This window comes from Thunnus albacares, chromosome 23, assembly GCF_914725855.1.
Source record: "Thunnus albacares chromosome 23, fThuAlb1.1, whole genome shotgun sequence".
NCBI lineage: Eukaryota > Metazoa > Chordata > Actinopteri > Scombriformes > Scombridae > Thunnus > Thunnus albacares.
Window position 1 is genome coordinate 19,010,912 of NC_058128.1, and position 26,856 is coordinate 19,037,767.

At 41.5% G+C, this 26,856-nt stretch overlaps 3 protein-coding genes across 6 annotated transcripts in view; 1 reads left to right on the top strand and 2 right to left on the bottom strand.

Moving 5' to 3' along the window:
• Positions 1 to 697: 697 nt before the first annotated feature.
• hcfc2 (host cell factor C2) lies at positions 698 to 7,414 on the bottom strand. 2 transcript variants are annotated; one of them, XM_044343913.1, is made up of 17 exons: positions 7,171 to 7,414; positions 5,994 to 6,142; positions 5,753 to 5,913; positions 5,316 to 5,518; positions 5,014 to 5,098; positions 4,791 to 4,894; positions 4,239 to 4,469; positions 3,919 to 4,128; positions 3,713 to 3,777; positions 3,182 to 3,302; positions 2,793 to 2,849; positions 2,644 to 2,699; positions 2,427 to 2,564; positions 2,055 to 2,252; positions 1,575 to 1,872; positions 1,404 to 1,470; positions 698 to 1,314 (listed from the first exon to the last, which is right to left on the bottom strand). In XM_044343913.1, the coding sequence occupies exons 1-17, from the start codon at positions 7,334 to 7,336 to the stop codon at positions 1,305 to 1,307; spliced, it is 2,319 nt and encodes a 772-aa protein (XP_044199848.1). In that variant the 5' UTR covers positions 7,337 to 7,414; the 3' UTR covers positions 698 to 1,304. The 2 variants fall into 2 exon arrangements, with proteins under 2 accessions (XP_044199848.1, XP_044199849.1); XM_044343914.1 differs by having other exon boundaries at positions 2,427 to 2,561; positions 7,171 to 7,413.
• A 4,977-nt stretch (positions 7,415 to 12,391) lies between these two features.
• elk3 (ETS transcription factor ELK3) lies at positions 12,392 to 23,611 on the top strand. Its single transcript, XM_044343047.1, has 5 exons — positions 12,392 to 12,634; positions 16,036 to 16,271; positions 16,382 to 17,107; positions 18,515 to 18,637; positions 20,881 to 23,611. The coding sequence occupies exons 2-5, from the start codon at positions 16,065 to 16,067 to the stop codon at positions 20,968 to 20,970; spliced, it is 1,146 nt and encodes a 381-aa protein (XP_044198982.1). The 5' UTR covers positions 12,392 to 12,634; positions 16,036 to 16,064; the 3' UTR covers positions 20,971 to 23,611.
• Positions 23,612 to 25,209: 1,598 nt separating this feature from the next.
• The window catches only part of cdk17 (cyclin-dependent kinase 17), a 39,998-nt gene continuing 38,351 nt past the window's right edge, over positions 25,210 to 26,856 (bottom strand). For all 3 annotated transcript variants that reach the window (XM_044343051.1, XM_044343049.1, XM_044343050.1), the window contains 3 exons: positions 26,665 to 26,755; positions 26,440 to 26,517; positions 25,210 to 26,277 (listed from right to left, as the gene is read on the bottom strand). In XM_044343051.1, the coding sequence (XP_044198986.1) occupies positions 26,237 to 26,277; positions 26,440 to 26,517; positions 26,665 to 26,755 (210 nt within the window). In that variant the 3' untranslated portion in view covers positions 25,210 to 26,236. The remainder of the gene's footprint in view (positions 26,278 to 26,439; positions 26,518 to 26,664; positions 26,756 to 26,856) is intronic.

Sequence of the window (26,856 nt, forward strand, 5' to 3'; positions counted from 1 at the left end):
GCTCATGCCAATTCCCCCTCTGAATCCTGCTACTTTGCTCTTGCGATGAGCACATTTCCAAACAGGGATTGCTAAAAAAAAGTTTAACTTTACCATTACTAAAGTTCAAGGGAAATAATGAGTCTGCAGCTTGATCAAATGCAGAATGTAAAACATAAGCAATATTCTCCATGCGCAATTCCTGCAGCAGACGTTCACCAGGATTGTTTGCAGAACAAATATTCATCAAATTTTCCTCAGCCTGAAGATAACTCTTATTTTCAACAGAAAATATGTAGTGTATCAATAAAAGACAGAGGGAAATTATCTACTACAGATGAGAGCACAGGCATGAAATCTTGTTTTACCAAGAAATCGAGGAGAGAACAAAGTACAGTACTGGTCTCAATGATCTGACGTCAGAAATGATGGAGAAGGAGGGAGAAGAGAAGAATGCTTCTTGTAGATTAAATGGTGAGCAGTTTGAATCAGAGATGACACATAAAATCTTTTCAGACAACATGAGTGGTGTATGTCATACCTTTAAGTAGTGTTGTGCTCTTGTTTAGTTGGACTCAGCAACAATTGTGGATTTACAACTGAGTTATTTTGTTACTTTAAACTATTTAACTTGTAAACAAGCGGACTGATTAGGAACCTAAAGTGAGATGAGTGATCTGATGATAATGATAATAAAAAAAATTGAGAAAATCATGAATCAAATGTAATGCAGTTTTGTAATGGATACAGAGGATACTTGCAGTAACAGATAGCTGGTGCACAGTGACCAAACACAACATTAACAAAGATCTTGAACCAAATCTGAATCATAGAAAATAATCTTAAAACAACACTAACATTCCACTGGATAGATTAGTGATATTTCATATCCTCACTGAGTCGATAGGATTATAAAGTGATCCGCGCTAAAAAAAAAAAAAAAAAGATTTTCTTTTCTGATGTACATTAGCGCTGAAAATGTGTTTCCATCTGTGTTTCATTCAAAACGAGAACATATAAAAGCATCAGCAGGTGGAAAACTAAGTAAGGCACCTCCGACCTTAAAGAGTTTGACATCTCTAATCATACTTACAGTTTGGTCGACATATTATTTCTTAACAAAACATCTGTGTAACTAAAAATAGCCAAGTGATCAAACATGCTGTGAAAATGTTTATATATTGTATGTACAAGGGAGTAATTAAATACATATAAAAATAAATTAACAAAACTATTAAAGAAATATACAGCGTCTGACTGGCATACACTGCCAACGTCCTGAGTGCAGTCTTTTTCCAAAACACAAAGGCAATGGTTGAACTTTTTCAGCTGGAGCTGCAAGAAAGAAAAAAAAGAGACAATTCAATAGAAATGAAACGAGAATAGAGACGAGAAAAAGAACAGTGAGAGTTCAACTAGTCTACCTGTCAGCAGCGTCCTGGTCGGCCTCAGCGCTGTCTGCCTTGGATGAAGTTCGCATTTTACTGGGATCTAAAAAAAAAAAAAGAAGACAGAAACAGAAAGTTGAATCAAGTTAGCATCTGGTGACAAATCAGATGTTAACGTGGGGAAATTTAATTTCCTCATCAGTCCACCTTGAATCCAGCGGATCTGCGTGGCGGGGCCGTAGCCCTGTTCGTTCTTGGCGGCGATGCGGAAGACGACGGCCGGCCGGTTGGAGGCGGAGCAGTCGATCTGGGCGTTGTAAAGGTGCGTGGAGCTGACCGAGCAAGACGTCTTGGTGCCGCGGTAGATCCGGATGAAGGCCATTTGACCCGGACGCTCTGAGCTGGTGGAGCGGCTCTTCTTCACTGCCATGTACATGGAATACTCCAGGATGCGGCCTGATGGAGAGGGGGGAGCCTCCCACGTGATGTGGACCGAATCGTTGGCCTACGCAGAAAGACGAGTGAGTGGGAAATGATGAAGAGGGGGCGTTTCTATGACATAAAACCGCTCTTTCTTAATTAATCAACAGCTTTTTTTTCAGTCTGATACACATGCACTGCAACCCTGAACTTGCAACTGGCAGGAAACCTTCACCGTAGTTTATATGAGAAAAGAGCTTGTGTCACCTTGGTGATTTTGACAGCAGAGGGCGCTCCAGGGAAGCCTGGTTGGCAGGTCTTGAACTCGCTGACTGGGCTGAAGTCTCCCTGGCCGAAGCAGTTGAAGCCTGCAACTCTGAATCTGTAGGTCTGACCTGGAGCCAGCTCCCGCTTCTCTCTGCCCTGGTAGTCCTGAGGCACTGGCAGCTTCCTCTGGGGGAAGGGCTGATGGGAAAGGAAAGAGTGGACAGAAGATGAGTGGGTGAGAGTATTCATGTTTGCGGTATCAGAGAGGGTTCAATGGCATCTTTATGACATCCAAATGAAAACACTCTATCAAGTGCCAGTAAAACGAGTCTGTGCCATCATTCTGAATGAACCTGTGATGGTTTTGTTTACCTCTTTAGTATTCGGAGGCCGGCTGCTGACGCCTGTAGTCGCCTGGTCGTTATCAGCTGGCAGAAAGTAGTGGCTGACCTCAGAGAAGAGCGTTTTGAATACGCCGACATCACACCACACTGCTTTGTCTGGACTCTGCTGGACGTGGAGATAAACAGTTTACAGTCTCAGTTCGGAGCGAAAGAACAAACAGTTACTGAGCAGAAGCGTGTCTGACCTCATCTGTGTGGGCGTAGAAATCTGTTGTCTTGTCAGCTGTAGCAGATTGTTTGTCTGTCAAAAGGAAAAAGAACATCTCATATCAACCGTTTAAAAATCCTCGACATGCTGCGCTCTGGTCGGTCGCTGACGTTCGAGCGTCGTTACCTGACGGGTGCTGAGTTGAGCTGCTGACCTCTGTTGATGATGTCTCCTGTCGAGCAGCTGCAATAAAAAAAAACACACAGATTGACAGTGAGGAAGTTGAGAAACTGCAGTGAAAGAGACGCTGAAGTGAGAAGACAAGACTGTTGAAAACTAGTTTGATGGAGGCAACTCAGATTAAACAGCTGGAGCTAAAGGTTCTTCTCACATTTGAGAAGCTGGAACATGCAAATATTTGGCATTTTTGCTTGACAAATGATAATCATTTCGTCATTTCAGCTCTACTTCCAAGCTCCCCTGTTCTTCCTTTTTTTGTGTGTGTGTGTGTGTGTTGTTTTCTGAGGGCAGCATGTTGGAGCATTCAGCCTCCAGAACACGGTGCAATGACTTACCGCAGCGTTTTGTGTCGGAGTTGTCCTCCGTCTCTCTCCCACCGTTCCTCCCTCTGTCTGCTCGGGTTTCCGCTGAGCCGCTGGACGATTTCGCTGGAGTTTCCTGTTGCATCGAAGCATTCTGAAATTCAGAGAGAGAATTAAAAGCGCAAGAATTAATTGCTTTAAATAGGAGCAAGGCACAAACAAAACAGTGCATAATAAAAGGTCTGAGCAATATTAGCCTATTTTTATGTTAAACACAAGTGTCTCTTCATCTAACTGAATCGTTATTGACGGCAGGTTTTCAGGTTTGGTGTCTGCATCTCTGTCCTGTTTCGAACTGCATCAGTCTCACATGAACAAATGAACCAAACTAATGTAGAAAACACATGAGAGTCGTGTGTTTGAATGTCTAAATGTGTTCAGTGTGAATGCAGCAGACATCACTGTAGTTGGTCGGTTCAATATATCTGGTGTTAAAACAGGCCCGTTTGTACACATACTAAGCTTTGTTTAAGGATTTAAGCGTGTTGAGTGAGCCACATCTACCTGAGCTGATGTGTTCTCTTCTTTTTTAGTGTTGCCTTCACTTTGAGGTTGAACGGTCTGCACACCTGAGAAAAGACAGATAAACAACATTTCACTGAAATGCCAAAAAACATTCATATAGATTTTACTATCCTCTATTTTCTCTTTCTATTCCTATTTCCTCGCTGTGCTCCTGACAGAATAAATATTTGCCCTCAGCTGTGCACCTGCAGGATCTTTATCCTTCCCCTCCTGTCCATCTGCTCCGCTTGGATCGACTGGTTTGGCTGGTGGACTGCTGGCTGCCGAGCTGGGAGGACGCACGGGCTGAATCTGAAGGATGTAGCAGTCTGCCGCTGCCAGAGGGCGCCACGCCACATGGAGCATGCTGACTGTGGATTTGATGAGCAACACCGCCTCTGGGGTGGCTGGTCGATCTGCGAGCGGAGCACAGGAAATTGTATCGGGTAACCGTGTTTGCTTTTTGTTTTGTTTTTCCCGACGCTGACGTCAGCTGCTCTGTCGCTCTTAAACCTTGTTTCCTCACCTGTCTCCAGGTACCAGAGGTCCTTGCAGCAGACCTGGTAGTTCCAGCTCTTGCGGTATCCGTCGCGGCCGCTCCAAATATAAAGCCTGGATCCGACGGTGGTGGCGCAGTGGCCAGCCCTGGCTCTGGGCCTGCAGGCATACTGGTCGTCACTCTGCGGTCCCTGGCTCTGCAGCTGGGACTCAATATCATCCTGCTGATCTGGGCCCAGGTTCTGCCAGGTCATAGTGTCTGTGACAGGAAAACAAGGGAGGGGAACTTTCAATTTCATATTGAAAAAAAAAAAGAGTTTCATAATCTCTCTACATTTCACCAAAAGCAGCCTAGTGGTGTTAAAGTCTGGGGTTAAATTTTGCACAAACTGGACCAATTAAGCTGCTGTCCAGGACTTTCAACCTTAGAAATGAAGACTTATTTATTCCCATCAGAAGATTCAGTATAAAATCAGTCAAATCTTGGCAATTTCTAAAACCTTTCACAGCCTAGGAATTATAAATTTCATTTTTTTCATATGTGTGTGAGTGTTGGGTGTTTTTAGTGAGAAGTACTGACCTAAGTTGAGCACACTTAAGGAGTTTGTGCAGATCCACTCGGTTCCTAAAGCATTAGGTTTGTCTGACTCTGGAACAGGAATCCAGCCACCGAAAACATACATCCTGCAGACAGAAGGACATACTGTCGTTTGCCGAGGATAGTCTAGTCAGGTGAGGTGTCGTGTACAAACTGCACGTTTGCTTTAACAGAGATTCAACACTAACGATAAAGGGTCCCTTACTTGTTTTCAATGACACCGGCAGAGTGAAGGCTTCTGGGTACTGGTGTGGAACCCCTTGTTTCAGGCACTGACCAAACCATTGTGTCTGGAGAAGGATATATTCATGTTAAATATATATATACACACACAAACAATACATTATATACAATTTAGAAGTGCTGACATACAAATAAACCTATCACAGCTTTGAACCTGAGGTAGCATCTGATGGTCACTTTAAGCTTTCAATTTTCCTTTCTCACATCTGCATTTGCAATTTATTTATATTAGTCTCTCTAAAAAAACAAACAAAGATGTCTTACCAAGGTCAAGCTGCCAGAGGTCATCTAACCGACATCCATGCATCCCTCCAAAGATGTAAAGCTTCGGAGAGCCGAGGCCAGTGTAGGCTACCGAGGTGTGGGACTCTCGCGCTGGGGGACCACCACCTTTTGTCTCCGGGATGCTCCAGCCTCTCACCCCCGACACTGACTGCAACTCCAACTCATACAAGTCACCCATGTACCTGAGATGGTAAAAAGTCAAACTAATTTACGCTGCTGTCTCTTGGACAGACTGAAGGTTATATCTTTAATTGCAAATTGACTATTGCAGAGCATTTGCACTGATTGTTAGAAGCCAAGTTTCATAAGTAATATTTTAAACACTAGAAAAGTACATGGCTCACATTAGAAACAAGTAAAACTCTGAAAAGCACAGCATAGACAAACTTGTGTGTATGCATCTGTTTGTACAGTACCGTGGGACATTGCCATTGGGGTCCTCGCTATCATTGGCCAGCCCTCCAAAAAGGTAACACTTGTTAGCCACAAGAGTGAGGCTGTGTCCAATCCGAGGGCAGGGAGGCAAGCCATTCCTGGGTGCTCTGGGCTTCAGCTTCTTCCACAGCCAGCGACTAGCCTGAGTGACACGGGATCAAAGATTAGATTTAAAGTTCAGCAATGTTAAGAGTCACCACTAAAGAAACGTGGCGGCTTTACCTGAAGTTCATACAGGCTGTTGGTGTATTTGCCAAACTCCACCATGCCACCAAAGACCAGTATTCGAGTGCCTTCGCAGACGAAGCCATGGGCAGCACAGCCCGGTGGGATGTCGCCCCTCACAGCAGGCAGAAACCACTGCTTTGAGACTGGAAGAATGAGCAAATATCAGTCATTACATTCAACAAAACACGCTAGTGAGCGCTGCCTCAGACACTTTACAGCCCACACCTGAAACTGACTGTTACAAACAGAGTTGTTATTGCAGCAGCCCGGTAAATATCACCCCAAACATCACTGAACAAGACTCTACAAAACAACTTAGTGACCTTTACTACACAGTGCCCTCCAGCACACACCATTTATACAGTGAACGTGTTTTTCTTCTTGTTCCTACAGTTGGATGTTTGAGCTTCACTGTGCAGAATGATGTATGTGCAGAGTTTGACACTAGAAGGCTGTTTTCACATTTATCTGCTAAAAGTGGAAAGTTTCTCTGTGCTCATTGAAAACATCATTTTAAGGGGAAGACCCACGAGCATAACTTATGACATCACAAATAGTTTGGAGCCAGTCCTGGTCCACTATACAAGCTTGCAGTGCACAAACACTGAGAATAGACTTTACAGTAAGAGACACATTGTGTCCAGCAGTTTAACTGAAATATATTGGTAAATTTATAGACTGCAATTAAGAGGGAGAAGGAGTAGAAGCGATTTTAAGAAGATAACATCTTTTTTGTGGAAAAGCATATCAGAGACACATTATTATTCAAAGTAGAGTGTTTTATATGCATCTTAAACATGTCTGGAGGGGATCTTTCACAAATTAACACCTGAATTATAAACATCAGCTTCCATCAGGTAATACTTAAATTATAACTACAAAATCAACTGTACAACTTTATGAAACTCTCATGGAGGTTCAACTCCGTTTCAGTTGCTGCCAGGTTGAGCAAACAGTTGGCACAACGCCCTCACTTATTAGTCATCTTTTGCAAAACATGACACATATCGACACAGCTGGAGGGCTAAATAAGCATGAAATAAGTAGTTGCTGCAGCAGGCTGACCAGCTGAAGTGAAGCTATCAATAACAAATCAATAACCGTGATGTTCTGCATGCTAAAAACATTAGCCGCTAACCTGGCCACTAGCGTCCAGCTAACGTTAGCTCACCAGTGTTGTAAACATGGAGGTCCTCCGCTATCCCTTCGTTTCCGCCCCCGAACACAATGATCAACTCCCGGATCGCCGCTGCTCGGTGTCCGTGTCTAGACCGCGGTATCACTCCGGTAACTGAATGGACTTTTCTCCATTGCGGCTCCTCGACACAGGTGCCCATTTTCCCGTCAGAGGAGCCTGAAATTTGGCGCTGTTGACGTTTCAAAGACGAGGGCGGGACAAAAGCTCAGACGTCTCACTCTGCCACGTTTTTCAAGTATGAAAATTTAAAGGACCAGTGTGTAATATTTAGTGGCATCTAGCGGAACGGACTTGGCAGAAATGGAATATAGTACTCATAAATATGTTTTAATCAGTGTTTAATCACCTGAAAATAAGGATCGTTGTGTTTTTGTTACCTTAGAATGAGCACTTTATGTCTACATAGGGAGCGGGTCCTCTTGCATGAAGGCCTTGTTGCACTGCCATGTTTCTACAGTAGCCATGAAAGGACAAACCAAACACTGGGTCTGGAGAGGGCTTTTGATGTTTTTCGAGAGTTTCGCGAAAAAGTTTAGGTTCCCCTAAACACTAGAAGGGGAGGGTGAGGAGAGGGTTATTCAGTTGGTTGCAATCTGCAACCTCTACACTAGATGCCACTTTCTCCTACACACTGGTCCTTTAAACATCCCCTCCAGACATGTTTTTTAAGATGTATCAACTTTGACTAATAATGTGTGTCTGATATGGGTTTTCCACAAAAAAAAGTTTAATTATTTTGTTAAAATCCTTAACATGATATCTACTCCTTCTCCCTCATTAAAAATTCAAGATTCTACATTTCATCTCAGAAGTTTTCCTGCTGGACACAAAGACGTCTCCTACTTCACTGTAAAGTCACATCTCAGTCTATGTGCACTAGAGGCTTCAAGGTTCCACATCACACTTGTATAAATTGAATAATGGACCAGGATTGGCTCCAAACTGTGATGCCCGCCACTTTAAAATGGGATTTTCAGTGATCACAGAGAAACTTTCTACTTTCAGCAGATTAATGTGAAAATAGTCTTCTAGTGCACATACATCATTCCGCACAGTTCAAACATCCAGCTGTAGGAACAAGAAGAAAAACATATTTTGACTGGAGGGGGGAACAAAAAAGGGTGTCTGCAGACAAAGCCAAATGTACCAAAGCCAGAAAGTGCAATATAAATAATAATAATAGTAATACAATGAATATGTCCTTGTATCATTAATATGATTATGCACAGACAGATGTCAGTAGATATGCACTGTAACTTGTACTGATCTTGTTAATCTCTCGTTCTCTCTGTCTGGAGTTTGACATTGTCTTTTTTTCTATGGATGATAGATTTATTTTGTTATCATTTCTATAACGATTTTGAGATATTAAAGTAAGGAAACTGATTTCTGGGTGAGTGTATTTCTGCTTATACCATATTTATTTAAAAACTTCAATATCTAGAAATTATAGGCGTGTAAAGTCAATCTAAATTTCTTAGCAACAAATTAGATTAAAAAGCATATAACATTTTGAATAAGACAAACAAACCCATAATCCTATTTGATTATTAGATTATAATAATTTATAGTCAATCCTATAGGATTATAAATGATCAAAATCCTACAGGAGTATAAAATGTTGGAACAATAGGTCCTTTTGGACTTTTATAAAACTTAATCCAGGACAACCTTATAGGATTTTTGTAGCGTTAATCATATATAAATCCTATAGGATTGGTTCCATCATGTAGAATTTTTGATTGGAAATTCCTTTTGGAAACCTCTGGGACTTTTTGACTAGGGTGATGTGATAGAAAGTACATAGTATATCATTAAAACTGACATTTACTCCTTCTCCCTCATTAAAAATTCCAGAGTCTATGAATATGCAAATACATTTTATTTCAAAAGTTTAACTGGTGGACACAAGTTGTCTCCTACTTCACTGTAAAGTCCAGTCTCAGTGCACTTAAGGGAAATTAAGACTATGGGAAAGGACAGAGAACTCTTTGTCCACTCACCAGTGTTGTTTTTATCAGTCTGTTATTGAGAGTCTTCTGAGCTTTTCTTTTATCTGCTGGTTTCACAGCCTCACAGTAAAAGACAGAAACAGCCTGAAAAGCATTGTTAAAATCTGTTCAAAGGTCACCTGAGTGAAACAAAGAGATTTGAATTCTTTTTGCAACCAACAAATCCTCCAGTATCTTGGCTTCTTCTGGACATGTTCTTGCAAGTGAATTTTCTCTGTTGCCATCAAGGCGTCTTTATGTTGTAAAACTCATCACTCTAAATCCTTCATTCTCTCTGCACATCCACCACTAAATGCTCCACAGGTCTTACCACTGTCATTGTTGGAGAATGCTTTACTTGATCTTTTTGTTGTTTTTATCCGGCTTATTTATCCATCTTATTTATGGATTTTTATTGCACATACAGCTCCCTGGTGTCTTTTATTCCTTTTGTGTGATGCATATTGTATTGTTCATTTGTTTGTATGTTTTTCAGCTGTGTGTACAACAAGCTGCTCAAAACAAATTGCCTCTAGTGGGATTAATAACACTGTTTGAATTGTACCTGTTCATGTTTCTTAATACTGCGATTTGCTGTTCAAGAGAACAGCTGAAGGTGTTATAAAAGATATGATTACACTGTGTATGTGTGTTACTATTTTACACAAATCATGATGAATTGTTCCGGTTTTGTACTGCAACTCTGCAACATCAGCAGACTCATCAGCTTAGGTTAAAGGAAGTTAAGCATTATATTAGCATATAAAAAGGAAGATACAGAAAATAAATTGTTGGAGACAGGGAGAGACGTGTTATCTGGGGGGTCAGTTTTGCAGGTTGGCTCCTCAACAGGAGAACTGAAAACAGTCATGATGTTTTCTATGAAGTCTGTACTTGACAAATTAGGAGAAGAACTGAAACGCCCACCTATACTGTATGAAAAAAACGTCATCTTGTGTGTTGCACTGTGAAACGCTCCTTCTTGTACAAGAAAATAAATTCTGTTAAACTTTGATACTTCGGCTCCGGTCTCTATTGTTTTAAAGGTTATTATGAAGACATTCTTTTGACAGAAGGGACCATTTTACATGTAAAGTTAAGTTTACTTGTACTAAAGTAAAAAAAAAATAACCCTGATAATGGAAAATACATATTAATAACAAAAAGCTTGTATAAGTATTCGGTTTGGCAAATGAAGACATTTACCAGACAGAAGTCTAACAAAATATACTATTGAGTTGCATTGTGGGAAATGTAGGACCCTTACTGGGGACTAAAAAGTGTAATATTTTGGCCTTTGCATAGATTTCTTTTTTACTCTTTTTTAACTCTATGAAAGTGCAATACTAAATCACTGGACTACCTCTTTAAAAATACCATGTTTACAAGATGTTAGATGTTGCCATGGTGATAAGCACAAATATAGTGCAAAGTCAGTTGAAACAGCTGCCTGACAGTCAAAGTACGAAGACACTTCTGCGTTATTGGATTATCAGTATTGCTGTTTTCGTCAAGAGCACAAGTATCAAGAATGGATATCATGTAAACATTCTGGTTACACATCTTGTGGTGACAATACTGGAGGTCCACAGTGATTCAAGAACAGCCAATTATATCTGTTTACTGAAATATATATCCATATCAACACTATGGAATAGTGTTATTAATATCTATGTAAAACTTTGGGATTCAATAATTCCATCACTAATATAACCAATGTTGACTTCTGCCAGGTCAATAGACAGGACAGCTGATTTTGCCTTCATGCCCTGTTGAGTGTTGGATGATTCTTTCTCCAGGGTTCCCTTCATTCACATCATTTTCTATTCAAATGGCAATTTTAGACAAAGCATGCCACTTTATGTTGGGTTCATGTCTCAAACATAGGCAATCTTAGGGAGCTCCTTTCGTGCTGTCTGCTGTTCTCCACTGATTAAAACTAGAATATTAAATCAACTGCACGAGGTATTTCTAGCTGATGCATTTTTTAAAAAAAATCTTGCAGCCAATTACACGTTTTGAGTGTTATAAGAACATAAGTACCTAAATCCAGCACGAGGAGTCTACAGAGCTCCCAAAATCCTGAGAGAGTAGCTTAAAACATAAGTAGTCAATATAATAAGATAAGATAAAAAAAACATGTTCGTAAAACATATTCATCATCAATATTCACCATCTTGTTCGCACAAGATAAGGTCGCATGGTGTGGCCGCAAGTTATTATCTGGCTTGCACAAGTTCATATCTTGTGTGCAGGATCAGTCTTGTGCGCACAGCCTATATTAGTCTTATAATCTTATGCTCACATGATCCTCAAGATGAACAGAATGGGTCTAATATGTTTGCGCATAAATAAATAGGCTATTGTATTATGGGACTTTGGAGACTCCTTAATAGGCTGTAAGAGCCAGAGAAGGGAAAAAATCAATGAAATACACACAGAACAAGAACTGATAAATAGCTAATCGAACTAAGCACAAGGCGACATATAGCCCTACCTGTAGGCTATATATATACAGTTTTATTCAATGAATTTAATGTTATTGAATTAATTAAACGAAAACAGATCTGTGCATTTTCCTGGCTGCTGCATTTACCGAAATCAAAGGTTGTGCAACATTTTTAAGTTACAGAACTTGACCTTGTGTGTGCGTTAGTGTGTGGGTGTGTGTGTGGGTGTGTGTGTGGGTGTGTATGTGGGTGGGTGTGCGTGCGTGTGTGAGAGAGAGAGAGAGCGTGCGTGCGTGCGTGTGTGTGTGTGTGTGTGTGTGTGTGTGTGTGTGTGTGTGTGTGTGTGTGTGTGCGTGTGTGTGTGTGTGTGTATAGGAACAGGAACCCCTCCCGGTGAGCAGGAAGAGGGTGCATGACGTCAGATGTCAGTTGGCTCAGCGCTGAGTGTAGTCGGAATTACACTATTTGTCTGAGTGTGTGTGTGTGTGTGTGTGTGTGTGTGTGTGTGTGTGTGTGTGTGTGTGTGTGTGTGTGTGTGTGTGTGTATGTGTGTGTGTGTGTGAGAGAGAGAGAGAGAGAGAGAGAGAGAGTAAAGGTCTGTGGTCTGTGTGTGTGCGCGCGCGCGGGGGAGAGGTAAAGGGAGGAGGTGTGTTTATGGGAAATAGAGATTTTGTGTATGTGTGTGTGTGTGTGTGTGTGTGTGTGTGTGTGTGTGTGTGTGTGTGTGTGTGTGTGTGTGTGTGTGTGTGTGTGTGTGCTTACACAGACGGGAATAGCCTACTGCGCCAGAGGAAGTGCGCCGGTTCTCCGTCTGCGCGTCCCGACTTCCTGCTCTGAGGCAGGAGAGAGAAAAGCTGCGGATCCGCTTTCAGACAGCAGCAGCAGCAGCGCAGCAGCATGGAGCCCCAACACAACACACACACCCCACTTTAAGACACAAACACACACATAACGCACGGGCAGACGGACAGAAGAGCAGCGGCCGTCCACAGCTGGGTAGGCGCATGTTTCCTTCTATCTATAACTTTCTGGAGTTATGTATGCGCACCCGTGCGTAACAGAGAGGAAAAAAGAGAACTTGTATTAGGTTTTGTTGTATTTGCTGAAACCTGATCAGGTCCAGATATTCATTGTCAACTTGAAAACTACATTAAAGCCGCGCGTAAAGTGTTAAACCTGTGCGTAAAAAGCGTTAAAGCTGTGCGCAAATGGTGTTCAAGCTATACATTAGACACTCTCAATTTGGTTGGGCTTCATTTGGAAATAAATAGACAAGAAAAAGAGGTTAGTGTACCAGCTGCTGTGGAAAAAATCAGCCGTGGCTCCTTTAAAATCTAGTAGTAGACTTTCTGGTTTGTCTGGACCTCGCAGACTAATTGCCATGCGCTTCCGGATTGAAGCTGGCAGCAGACAACATCTTGAAAATGAGTCACTGGTGCAAAACAAAGAACCATTTGAGTTCCAACAGAAGCCCCCCTCCTTCCCCATACATACACACACATACTTCCAAAAATAAGAAATAACTAGCCCAGAGTAAATGGATGAAAAGTCTTATGCAGCTTTTTAGTTTGATGTGTTGAGAGCGTGTATCTGATACATTCACCTATAGAGAAGGAGTGAGTTGTGTATGGGTCGCATAATAGTTTGTAAACTTACACTCATGCATGGAGAGGGGGAGTTGACAGGCTTTGACACAGGTTCAGCGCACAGGACTGCGTTCATTCTGAAAATCCATAAATCAACATTTCCTGCTGCTTTGTTTCTCTGCAGTCCTGACGTCACCGAGACAACATAGATCAAAAAGAGTCTGACATCAAGACATAGATGCATTCTCCATATGTTGTTGGGGATTTTTGTGTGTGTGTGTGTGTGCGCGCGCGCGTGGGTGCGTGCGTGTGTGTGTGTGTGTGTGTGTGTGTGTGTGTGTGTGTGTGTGTGTGTGTGTGTGTGTGTGTGTGTGACAAAGACAGTTTCTGCATCCGTATTATTAACAATAACAAATCTTCATACGAATAAGGACGCATACACTGTGTGTGTTTGCATTTCTCTGTGCATGCACATGTGTGTGTGGTTCACTGTGACAGGAAGTCCTACCGTCCACAGAGGGAAGGTCTTACTCCGGGGAAAGACGCCCCTCATGCTGAATGACAGGAAGTCCTGGTTTAGACAGACAGACAGCACCGCAGTTCTTCCATCACTTAACACACACACACACCCATGCAGGAAAAAGGAAGAGTGGATATGCATGTGTGTGTGTGTTTGTGCTTTCATGGTGGTGGGGCATTGTGTGCACCAGATGCACTTTCCCCTCTTTGCTGGAGGGTTTCTTTTTAGGCAAGAAAGAAAGAAAGAAAGAGAGAAAGAAAGAAAGAAAGAAAGAAAGAAAGAAAGAAAGAAAGAAAGAAAGAAAGAAAGAAAGAAAAAAGACAGAAAGAAAGAAAGAAAGAAAGAAAGAAAGAAAGAAAGAAAGTTTTTTATTGAATTAGAGGGTGATTATTCTGAACCACATGTTGTTGTTACTGAAGTAGGTAAACTAACCATCACTTCTGGTGGTGATGTTGGAGGTCCTCGCCTCCGATGTTTCTCCACGTTGGAGGCAAATGTGGTTGCCATGGGGATTTCTGATGCAGCTGCAAAGCCTCAACTGTCATATTGTCATGGTTGCAAATTGAATCTCGTCATAAACAGTCATTTGTTGTTTTTGGTCTGGCAGTAAGTAGTTTTATACTTCCTGCCAATAAGGCGCCACAGAGTTGAATTTATTCGAGAGAAAGAGGAAAAGCAAGGGAGACAGACAGGCAGACGCTCACAGACAGTCGGTGGTTTCCAGGTAAACACGTCAGTCAGGCCCGTGCTTGTCTTGGCACAAGGTCACTGGCCACATCCTGCTTTATCACCATGGTAACCAACCAACGTTCGGCCCTCTCCCACTCTTTTTCTATGTCACAGAAGAGAGACACTATGGAAACATACCGTAAATCTGAAGTAACACAAACTAAAATGGCCTAAATTAGATTCTGAAAAGTATAATCAGCTCTGCAAAAAAAAAAAATCTTGACTGTTAGCAGGCAAAAAAACAAAAAAAAGTAACCATAATATATATACAGATGAGTTAATTGAAGGAACTATTACTATTGGGCCAGCACATACTACTCCAATGCAAGCCACTAATTCACTCAGTTTGTCACTCGTCTGTATGTAAAACCTGTTTATTATAATATTTAAATGGACTAAGGGGGTGAAGTAACCATGAGCATCAATGGTGGCTTCACTCAAGCTTTTATTTACTACTACTACTGTCTTGTTTTGGAGGGCAGCCAAGGTCTGCGAATCCATGAGACAAAAGAGTATGTGTTTATGTGTGTGAGATATAAATTTGTGGGGGTTGTGGGGGCATGGTCACCGCTGACGTGCTTGTGGCTTTCAGTGCAGTTTGCATCAGAGGAAAGATCACCATGCACATTTGTGTTGACGTTAACTGTTGCTCCTCCTTTCCGCCAACCTAGCCTCCTTCTGTCTTCCTTCCTTCTTGTCTCCCTTGGTGTCTGAGTCCCTTAACAGTATGAGAATGTCTGAAATGATTTATTTATTATTTTGAATAAATAAAACATTATTTTATTTCACTTTATATGATCTTTCACTTATATATTCTCCTAGAACAGTTTCCTAGACAGAAACAATTGCATCATTTTACAATGGATCAAATGGCTATGTGTAATGCAAAAGGTGTCTCTTGTACTGACAAACCAACCCAACGGAGAATTATCACCCAACTCTGCAGTTCCCCTCAGCTCTATGGAGCATTTTAGCGTCTTTTAGCTCATTGTTTTGGTTTTATGGACTGAACTCTGTTGCTTTAGTCTCACAACCCTACTTACCCCAACTTCCAGCAGCTGTTTTCAGGAAAAAGCTCTAAAAGCCCACTGTGTGCTATTTGCCCAGCACCAACCAGACAGACAGAAACATGACTCTAAACAAATGCTCCATGTCTGCTCGGTATGTAAATCGGCAATCGTTTGCTAACATGTTAGCCATAACAACTGCCGCTTTAAAGCTATTTTTCTCCAAATGAGAACCATACTGTATATACTTCAAATCAACCACAATTATTGTGATCTCCCTCCTTAAAGAGGATGAACATGTTAAACATTTCTTTTCTTCCACCATCAGTTCTCACCAGAAACTCAGTTTCTTCTGGAGGAACAGTGCTCTCCTGCTGAGTCGTGTCATAAACCAATTCACCCAGTTTCCCTCCAAATTTGACTGTGAGAGCAGAAGCAATTAGAGGTTGACTATCTCTGTAATGGTCTCGTTTCCACAAAATTGATGTTCAAATGACTTTGTGTATGGCGGCTGAATTGGTTTTATTAAGTCTTCATTCTCTCTGACCTCTGCAGATCACCTGTGTCTCTGGTGTCATCCCATCATGGAGAGCTCCATCACACTCTGGCAGTTCCTGCTGCAGCTGCTGCTCGACCACAGCCACAAACATCTCATATGCTGGACGTCCAACGATGGTGAGTTCAAGCTGCTCAAGTCAGAGGAGGTGGCAAAGCTGTGGGGGCTGCGCAAGAACAAGACCAACATGAACTATGACAAGCTGAGCAGAGCGCTGCGCTATTACTACGACAAGGTACGCAACACATACACCTTCAGGACGATTGCAATAAAATGCTAAAAATATAAAGAAAATTTAAGTAAATTGGTGTGAAGTAGGAAAATCAATTCTTGTTTCCTCTGTAGAACATCATCAAGAAGGTCATCGGCCAGAAGTTCGTCTACAAGTTTGTGTCATTCCCTGAGATTCTGAAGATGGACCCTGCAGTGGTGGAGTCAGGACGGAGTAGCGAGGAAAGTGGAGGTCCGACATCAGAGGCTGAGGCTGAAGACGAGGGTGGAGGTGGGAGAAACCAGTACCTCCACTCCGGCATGTACTCCTCTTTCACCGTCAGCTCCCTGCATCACTCCTTAGACCCTCATCGGCCGATCAAGACGGAGCCCAGATCCGATCGCCATGACGACAGCTCCTCTGTCATCCGATTCATAACCAACCGTGGCCACTCCTCCCTCCCCTCCACTCCACCCCCATCCTCCACTGAGACCTCGTATTCCTCCAGGCCATCTCCTCGGCAGGCCCGCTCTTCCTCTTGTTCCTCCTCCCCGCCACAAAGCCCCGCCCACACGCTGTGGAGGGGACGGGGTCCTGGGGCAGAGACTGATGACTCAGAGCAGAGCGCTCAACCTCTAAACCTGTCGTCAGGTCAGAGGGAAAGAGAGAGGTCACAGAGTACAACCACTCCAGAAAGGAGAGGATTAGCCAATAGTGCGCCTTCAAAAACCAGGAAACCTAAAGGTCTAGAAATCGCCGCTCCCTCCCTCCTCTTGACAGGAAGTGACCTTGTTTCCATTGCCCTCAACAGCCCGGCACTGCCGTCAGGGTCCCTGACTCCTGCCTTCCTCACTGCACAGGTACAACCTGACACATAACACATGTATTAATGCAATTTCACATGCATTGTCCCTCTGTAAATACAGTAGGTTTTAGGTGAGGAAAGAGAAGAAGAGTAAGGGGCAGAATAGGAGAAAAAGACTGAGAAGAAGGAGGAGTCTGTGGACCAAGAAAGTTAAACTTGTAGACAGGGAGGAGATGGAAAGAGGTGAGCGGAAAGAGGGGAGGAGGCGAGGGAGGGAGGAGGTTCATAAGTGAAGCCATATGTTCCTGAAGCTCCTGATTCACTGGCAACAACACACTGACCAAACCAGGACAGTCTGACTACACTGAGGCATTCAGCCGACGCTCTTATCCAGACTGAGCAATCATACGGTGCTGCGTCTGCTGACGGAAAATATTTGTGTATGCTTAAACATCACTCAACACTTGGTATGATAAAGTGTTTGCATGGAGCACCTCAGCTGTAAGGTGAAGTATTTACAGCCACTTATCCAACTCAAGAATTTTCCAAAATGCAGAACTTTTAGAGTTTTGCCCCATTTTTCTACAGGACAGATGTGGTTCCGATTTTGGTTTCAGGGTTAGCCCCTGCAACTATCCCTGTTGAAAAGTCCACCTGAAACCAGTTTTTAGTGGTTGTTGGGCTTTTTGGTATTTTGCTAATGAAGCTGTGAGCTTAATCTGGTGGCCAACCAGCCAAAAAACCACTAACACAAACAATAACGCCATAAATTGGTCTTGAGGAAGTAGGAGCTTAGTAGAGCTGAACGTGACTTCCTGGTCCATGGAAACAAATCATAAGCCAGTTTTTCATCACCAAGTTTAAATTCTATTACTTTATTAGAGAGCTAATGGTAGATGACAGGAAATGAGGGGTAGAGAGATGGCAGATGACATGTAACAAAGACCCCCAGATGGACACGAGCCAGTGGCCATGGCACATGGTTAGCACCCCAAGCCCTGTAGTCTATCAGTATGCCTCAAGAAAACGTTTTTAAAGATTTCCATGCCAAGCAAAACTAAACATATACCATTCAGTTAAGCATTGCTGAAAGAAGCTCAAAAAATGGTTCCTGGTGGAACAGAGCCTTATGTTCTCATGACAGAATAGAGGAAAAACTATTTTTTTAAGTTTAATATAAAGATACAGCAGAGGGAAGAAAATAGATGTCATGAAATATGTATAAGTGGAGTTTCCTGACCTAATGAGAGTCAGTCTGTCTGGTAGATGCAAGTTCACTAGAGGGCAGACTTGGCTTTGAGCTCTTGACTGAAACAACACACCATCTGGCTGAGACTGAATCACATGACAATTTCACCGCAGACTATGAATGGCTCCCCGGACTTATTGCCAAAATAAACACTAGTGTTTCATCTTGGTGTATTTATCCTCTGACATTTCATTTTGGGTTTTGTTTATGCAGACTCCGTCTGGTCTGTTGCTCACTCCCAGTCCTCTGCTTTCCAACATCCACTTCTGGTCCAACCTGAGTCCAGTGGGACCCCTCAGCCCCGCCCAACTGCAGAGCCACACCCCCCTCTTCCAGGTACCACACGCAAACATTTGGTATAACTGTCACTAAAAAAGTCCCCGCCAGGGTACGCTTGAAACACACTAGGTCATATGAATTGTTGTCCAAATACATCTAAAGGTGAAAAGTGTTCAAATAAGGATAAAACTTTTCCTCCAAAGCAGTAATGGTGTCATACAAAGTGCCGGAAGTAGTTGTGTGAAGAATAAAAAAAAGAGCATGTCAGTTTTGGAAAGTTACAAAAATTGTTGAATACAGACCCCAAAAAACATCAGAAACGTGTGTGTGGAGGAGGTTTCAGATGCTGTTTGACGATCCAGCAAGCACTTCGTCTGAAGCATACTGATGCCTTAACTCTTCTGTTACACCTTTCCAGAGCAGTTTTTAAGTCTTTTGGTCCAAGTCAAGTCTCAAGTCTTTGAGATGTAACTAGCAAGTCAAAAAGCAAGTATTTAGGCTTAGTATGCAGATTATAATGAAGCACAATGGCCAAAATAGAACCAAATACTTATTTTTTTAATGGAAACAATGTAGAGTTTTAATCTCAACATATGGCTACTTGGTCACATTAAAACAAGGATCAGTGCTATAAACTATAAACTTCTACTTTGTATATATAAGTGTGTTCTAAAAAAGCTCTAATGGTTTCCGTTTGGACAGTGCTGTGTAAGCGCAGCAGACAGCTGTCCATTCACTCTGTCATGTATCAGCGTATCAGCCTCACAGAGAAAACAGTGGCCTACTTTGGTGGTGATGGATGATAAATCTGAATCTGCCTGTAAACTATCTCCATTTACATCAGCTCCCTCCCTCATAACTACAGGGTCTTTATAGTCATTTCACACCACAGATTTACCTCCCCAATTTTTTATTATTTTTTCACTCAGTTGTGTGTGTGATGTTCGTGTATGTGCGATTTCACCGTGTGCCCGGGTTTCAAAATAAGCTACAGATGTTTCCGCTCTGGTGTGGACAAGAAGAGGGGGCGACTTCCTGTTGGTGAGGGGAAAGAGGGAGGGCTGGTTGGTCAGGAGCCCCTCCCACAAACACACACACACAAAACCCAAAATAAACCATTTATCTTGTAATGACCAGCTCTTTGGTCCCCAGAGTACAGGTACATTTTTAAAGTCCTCACAATGTAACATAAACAAGAACACTTTTTCCTCCCATGATACACCAGCAGTCAGACTACAAAGACATGATGTGATGTCACCTCACCTTTCCTCATCTTATTGCACAAGTGCTTCTGAGAAAGCATTAGCTAACCTTAACATTATGGTTAACATCATTGATCTGACATCGCTAGTGATGTATTGGTTGTGTGACTAATATATATGACTCAATATTGATTTATCACTTCTCAATAAACCAATATACTCTATGTTTTTTGTATGCCACCACAAAAAAAAAAAAAAACAAACACAAAAACAAACTTAATTCTCTTTAAAGCCCCCATGTGAAAACAGTCCCAAAATATTGGTATTTTATGGAGAGTAAGACATATTTTGTCAAAAACTTTCAGGATCTATATTATTCTAGTATTTATCCTTTTATTTCTTATGACAATATAGTATGGGCAAGCACATACAACTCACCGGCCACTTTATTAGGTACACCTGTGCAATCTAATGCAATCCAGTACAACAGCTCTGTTATAAATTCTACATTTATGAAGCTTATACATTTCCAGTTTTTGTACTGTCAGAAAGGTGATAATTCTACTTTATATTTATTTATTTGAGGTTGTAATGGGTGGTGGTGGTGTACTGGAGAGCATTATATTGAATGGTGTTCATAATATTTTTGTTCACTCCTTTGCATACGTGAGGGGGGCAAAATATTAGTAACACTGTAAGAAGATATTAGGCAAGCATATCCAGCTGTCTTCACTTTCAGTGTTGGGTGGGTTCTTTTTACAAGCCATCAGGGTTTTTTTTCATCCCACCTGTGCCTTTTCGTTCTTGTATATTTCTTTTCTTTTCTTGTCTTTTATCATATGTACAAATAAAGAATATAGAAAAATGTTGCAAAACATGGGTTGAATACAGAATGAAATATGACACATCTCACAGGATTTACCCACAAAAACAGCACAAAGGAAGATTACCAGAAATATTACTCAGTCACCAAGCCAACTTGCCAAGTCTTCATGACCCTGATTTGGAAAAATCCCAAATTTCTCTGAGAAATGTATGTTTGTATGTCTGAGTCTTAGCTGGGTGATTTCTACCTCTAACTGTAATGTCTCCCTGCAGTTCCCCACCTTGCTGAATGGACACATCCCAGTGCCTTTGCCCAATGTGGACGCTCCTTCTCCTTTGCTGCTCTCCTCAAGCTCCCACTAGTCCTGATAACACCTGGAGCCCTAAGAACGACCTGGGCCGAACCAGACTGAAATAGGCCAGATAAGGACTAAGCCAATCAGCCTTAAACTCTGTTGATGGACCACACAGGGAATGGGACTGAGCCCAATAACACTTTGATCTGAAACCTGTTCCTTTACATTTATAATATGAAGAAACAGGAGCTTCACTCTGAAGCTTTGCTCTCCGAGAAGAGTATTTGCATTTGACATTTCATTCTGTTTACTACAGTTCAGCTGATATCATTTCCCGTGTTCTTCACATTTGTGTTTGGTGATTTCTTCTATTCAGGGAGTAAAAGCCTCTGTGACAAACATTTAGACTATCATGGCACACTAAAAGTTTAAACCTAAACTAAGATGGAAAAGAAAGATGAATCCATGGATGTAAGATTTGTGTCTTGTAAATTGACCTGGTTAAAAAGGAAAAAAAAAGATTGATTAAGTTCTTTCAGCAGTAGAGGCTCTTGAAGATCCCTCTGATAGGAATCTCCATCATATCACCAGCGGGAAACACTGAGTGATGATCAAACCACTCATTACTTTTTTCATCTCATTTCATTTCTCATCTCATTCCACTTGGTGCAAATCTCAGTGATACAGACTGGGTGCAATTTTATGAATGTTATTGCTATTTTCCCCCGTGCCCTGACTAATCTCAATACCCACACCTCTCAGACAAACAAAAGAGACCTGGGGAAATCTATGTCAGAAATGATGAGACCTCACTTAGCCAGACAGCTTTACAAGTTTAATATAGAATGGCAGACACTTCACCTGTGGACTCCACCACAGCTTCTTTAATTAAAGAAAAATGAGAGAAACAATAAAAGGTGAACATTTTGTAAAGGCTGAATATTCACTAAGTTAAAACATTGCAGGTTGTGATACATTTTGCTTTTCACAAGCGAATGGGAAACTTTCTTGTACTAAATTCTTTCTTTTACTAAATTCAAAACACTTACAGGTGTTGATGTTACAGTGGTTCTTGGTCTGGTATGACCGGTAGCGTACTAATGTTAGCAAACTTTAATTAGATACTGCTGTGAGACTGACACTACTAAGTTAGTTCACTGACTTTGTGACTGTTCTCCACTTGTGCTACTGTCAAAATAGGTCTTAGCATTTATCATTATCTAATGTGGCAGCTGTTCAGCTAAAGTTATGTAGTCTTGTTTTTAAGTATAAGAAAATAACCCTGGGGTTATCTCAAATTTGGCATGAGAATTTAAATTTATAACAGATAGCCTTGAGGGTGGAGTTTGAAAGACATGGGCGTTTACCAGGCGAGGACGGTTTAACGAATGACGTTACTTAGTTGCATTATGGGAAATGTAGGATTCAGCGTTTTTGGAGCTTGAGTCATACATGGAACTAAAAGTCAGGAAATCTCAGTGTCTGATGCATCAGTTTTGATCATTCAATGGTCAAGGCTTTCTCTTGTGAATACTTAATGAAAGTGCAATGCTAAATCTTGTGACTGCCCCTTTAAAATGGGACCATAGCTGGATAATTTGATGCTACAGGCTTCACAGGGCAGTAAAGTAACCTTGACATGACATATAACAAGTAAAGTGTGACTATATTTTTTTCTGCACTAATTTTCCCAGGCCATGACTCCTAATGTGCACAATTTTGGTTTATCAAAATATTCAATTGACTGCTGTCTCATTTACCAACCTGAAACCAATCTGTCATGAAAAAACATGACATGAGATTAAAATGACATGGCAAGTCTCTCAGGATCATTTTCATGATAACCTGATATAAATTTGTCCAAATCTGGATTGTTTGAGTGGGATGTGTGGCCTCATGAGATAATTCCCTCACTGACTCCTGGCAGAGCACCTGCTAGCCGGAGCGCCAAAACGCTCTGGAAGTCTTCTGTAATGCTTCAACAATTGTACTTGACGCTGTGAACTTTTTTTTTTTTTTCACCTGTATAGTTTCATGCTTTTTCAAAAATGCACTGTAGCCTTGTACCAGCTGTGCCTTGTATAATGTAAGTAAACTTATTAAGCTTTAAACCAGGTTTCAATAGACATTCCAGGTCAAAATTGCACAAAAGCTTTTTTTTTTCTTCTTTTTTTGTAAAACGACTCCAGGTTATTTTTATAGAGAAATTAATGGAAGTGTATTCTCAATGATTTGCTTGTGTTTTGCTGTTTCGTTGAGAGAAATGTTACTGTTTTTTGGAATAAAATGAGCATTGAATGCTATTACCATGTTCTCTTAGTGTGTGTAAGCATCACACTGTATACTCAGAATCACTATATATACACTACAAGGACTTCTGTAGTTTGTAGTTGTAGTTTCCTATGATTTCTGTGGCGCTACTTGAAAACAAGACATTTTAGAATTACTACATTCATTTTAGTTGGCAATACAAACACATTCCCGTTGAAAGAATGACTGCAGCACACACTGTTTATGAAACAGATTAAATTTACTTTCGATGGTTATGAGAAATAAATAGTTCCAGTAAAAAGAGTCACACACCAACTGTTCACCGGCAGCTCAGTGTTTCAGAGAGGTCGAGTTCACAACACAGCAGGCCTTCCATGCATCAGGCACACGCACACACACATACGCGTTCAGACATGTTCACATAAATTCAGGTCATTCATACTTTTGAAAAAGTACAGTTTTACAATGATAAATATTTAGCTGTTGTAGAAATCTCCTTTCATGCATGTTACTGCTGTTCATGTAAAAAATAAAATAAAATAAAATAAAATAAACATGGTTTGCAGTAAATAGTGAGACAATCCTACATCTGCGTGTGTGATTAAGTTTCAGTGAACCATCCACACAAGCTGATAGAGAATGTGTGAAATACATTAGGAGGGGAGGAAAAAAAGTTGCCTCATTTTAAAGCTACCTAGGGACAAATCATAGGGCAATGGGTCAATGTAATACAGGATAACTACCATTAATATAATGACTTTTTTCCTGTGAACACAATACTTGTGACATTATTTGAAATGTAAACAGTTTTACAGTGTTAATTCTGTTGTGATAGTTTGTATTGAGCTTTAATTGAAAAATAGTTTGATCCACTTTGACAGGAAACGTTCTGTTCAAGTTTTTAATCACAACTAATGATGAGAAATACAGTACGTTTAAAGGATTATTACACTATTTGCTGCAAACGATGATCAAGTTAAAGTCTATAAACTTAATGGTCTCTGTTATTAATGCGTGTGTCAAGTATAAGTAGTGCTAACCGCACTTTTCTTTCATATTTTACCCAATCAGTGTGTTGAAACTGAGAACTCTAGTCTTTCTCAGCCAAACAGTAACCAGATAAATCTTTGTTACTTGAATTTTTCAGAAAGACTTTGTAAAAGAGCTGCAGTAACAGGAAAAAACCTCTCAGATCTTGTCAAATTCTTACATGTTCAACCTGTGATGCATTCCTGGTGTCATTGAGTGGAGATCTTCACACTTTACACTCAGTCTTTTTGTGCTACTGTGAGTGTACGAATTGGTCTTTCTGCCTCTTCAATGATTGATTTCTCCCTGTATGACTGTTGAATGTTGGAGCAACATAATAATAAATTCAAATATGACACTAACTGTTAATATTTTAGATTAATAAAACACTTTATGTTGTTAAGTAGCTGCTGCAAATATCTTCATACATCTACTTTTGTCAAGTTGTCTGCAGGAATAAGAAAAACACACATTGACACTAAATCACACCAGGAATGCACGCCAGTAGACATGTTACAAGTGTTTAAGTGATTTGAGGAGATCATCCATTTGCTTCAGTAAACATGCAGTTAAAAGTGAGACTTCTCAACCGGCTTCATCTGTAGCATCACTGTCAGTTGCAAACAACACAGCGGGCAGTTAAATCTAAAATTTCAATTTGAAATCTTTTTTTTTTTCTTCTTCTTCTTCTTGTGTACAAACGCTTGAGAGAGCAGTGGTCCAACGCCGAGTGGAAATTCTGCCTTTGAACACCTTTGAAGGGCGGAGACGGACACTGCACCACCTCCACCGATCCCCCTCCCCAACCCCCGACCCCCACTGTCCCACCCCCCTTTCTGAAAAACATGCCACAATGACACTGTTGTTTCACAAGGAGAGGTCAAAGGTCACAGACACAGAGAATACATCTTAATACTGTTGGGTAAACTCAGCCATGTCGAGGCTGGGGTCCCTGATTCCAAAAAAAAAAAACACACTGAAGTGCAAGTTAAAAAACAGAGTTACTGCAGTGAGATCTCCAAATGCACACAGAGCGAGAAAGTGTAGCTTGCATTTCTTTTTTTTTTTTAAAGCAGTGAAGTCCTGGCAGTTGTGAGAGGGGTTTTAGGGAAGGCTTGCTGGCTTCCTGTGGGACGTCACATGACTTCCTGTTCAGCTTCTTCTGTGCTTCCCGCTCGTTTGCCTCCCCACCTCCTCCTCAGTTTTGGTCCCGTTGCTATGCCAGAATGGAACAGAAAAGAACTGAAAGTTTCATGTTCTTCTAGTTTGATTGGACAGCCCCCCCCCCCCACCCCGACGGCAGCGGGGCCTCTAGAAGAAGTGTCCATCTGAAATGTTTCGGAAAAATGACCAGAGGGAATCCAGAGAAACCGTTTTCTCCCCAAAGAAAGACCGTTTATCCTCCCAGTCCCTCTAAACCTGGAAATGTCGTAGAGTTCAGTCACGGAAGCTCGAAGAAAAACAAAACATAAATTCCAAATATATATGTATATATAGATATACATATTTATAAAAAAAAAAAATCTGAAGGAACTGAAGCGTTCGGTCTCCAAGCACGACAACAAGAACAACAACTTGGGTCACAGCGTTGACATCAACATCAGTGGGATTCTAACTCAAACGAAGCCGGAGAATTGTAGTCAGAAGAAAAACAAAAGTCACCTTACTGACTGGTCAACTGTGCGTGGCGTCTCGAGTTCACGTAATGTACACACACGCACGCACGCACGCACACACACACACACACACACGGTGTGTTAAATACAGACAGTAGTAGTTTAGCAGCAAAAAATTCTACCCCTCCCTCCCACTCCCAAATAAATAAAACACAGTCTCCAAATAGATTCAAACCCAGAGTCACTCGCTCAGAGGGGTGTGTGTGTGCGTGTTAATGAGTGTGTGTGTGTGTGTGTGTGTGTGTGTGTAGGTAAAGTGGGGGTCACTCCGAGGGTAGATGGGCTCATGCGAGAGACGTTGGTCGGGGTGGGGAGTGATGATGAAGTTGGGCAGTGGACCGTCTTCTTCATCAAACACTAGAAGAGCATGCTCTGCCTCCTGTTGATCTTGCCGTTACCTGGAAGGAAAATACAATACAAATAATGACCTCTGCTTTATGATATCATTTATAAATCATTACATTAAAACCCTCTATCAACCTCATACTTCCTGCTGTCTGATTCAAGTCATTTTCATGATCTAACAAGTGCTGAAGCGTCTGTGTGTGTTCACCGCCCACCTGACTCTGGGTACGATGAGTTCCTGTAGCCGGGGTCTCTCTGCAGCTGCACCTCCTTTAATGTGAATATTGATACACCTGCAACACAGAGGAGAGCTTCAGTCTGCAGCAAGACATCAAGGCATAGAAAGCTACAAACCTCCCACGAAAGCTCAGAGATGTCAGTTTTATTCAGCTGTGTGTGTGTGTGTGTGTGTGTGTGTGTGTGTGTGTGTTCTCGCTCACTTTCAGGCAGTGTATGAACTCTCATCCCGAGCTGCCTGAAGTAGGACTGTTTCATCGCCTCCTCGGCTGAGATCCTCTTCTTGGATTCGTACTGTGGAGGCAGAAACAGGAAAAATCAAACATCCTGTGATATTCTGTATTGTCCTTGTCTGCACTCCCAGTAAGGGTTACGGTGGTGATAGTATTATGCCC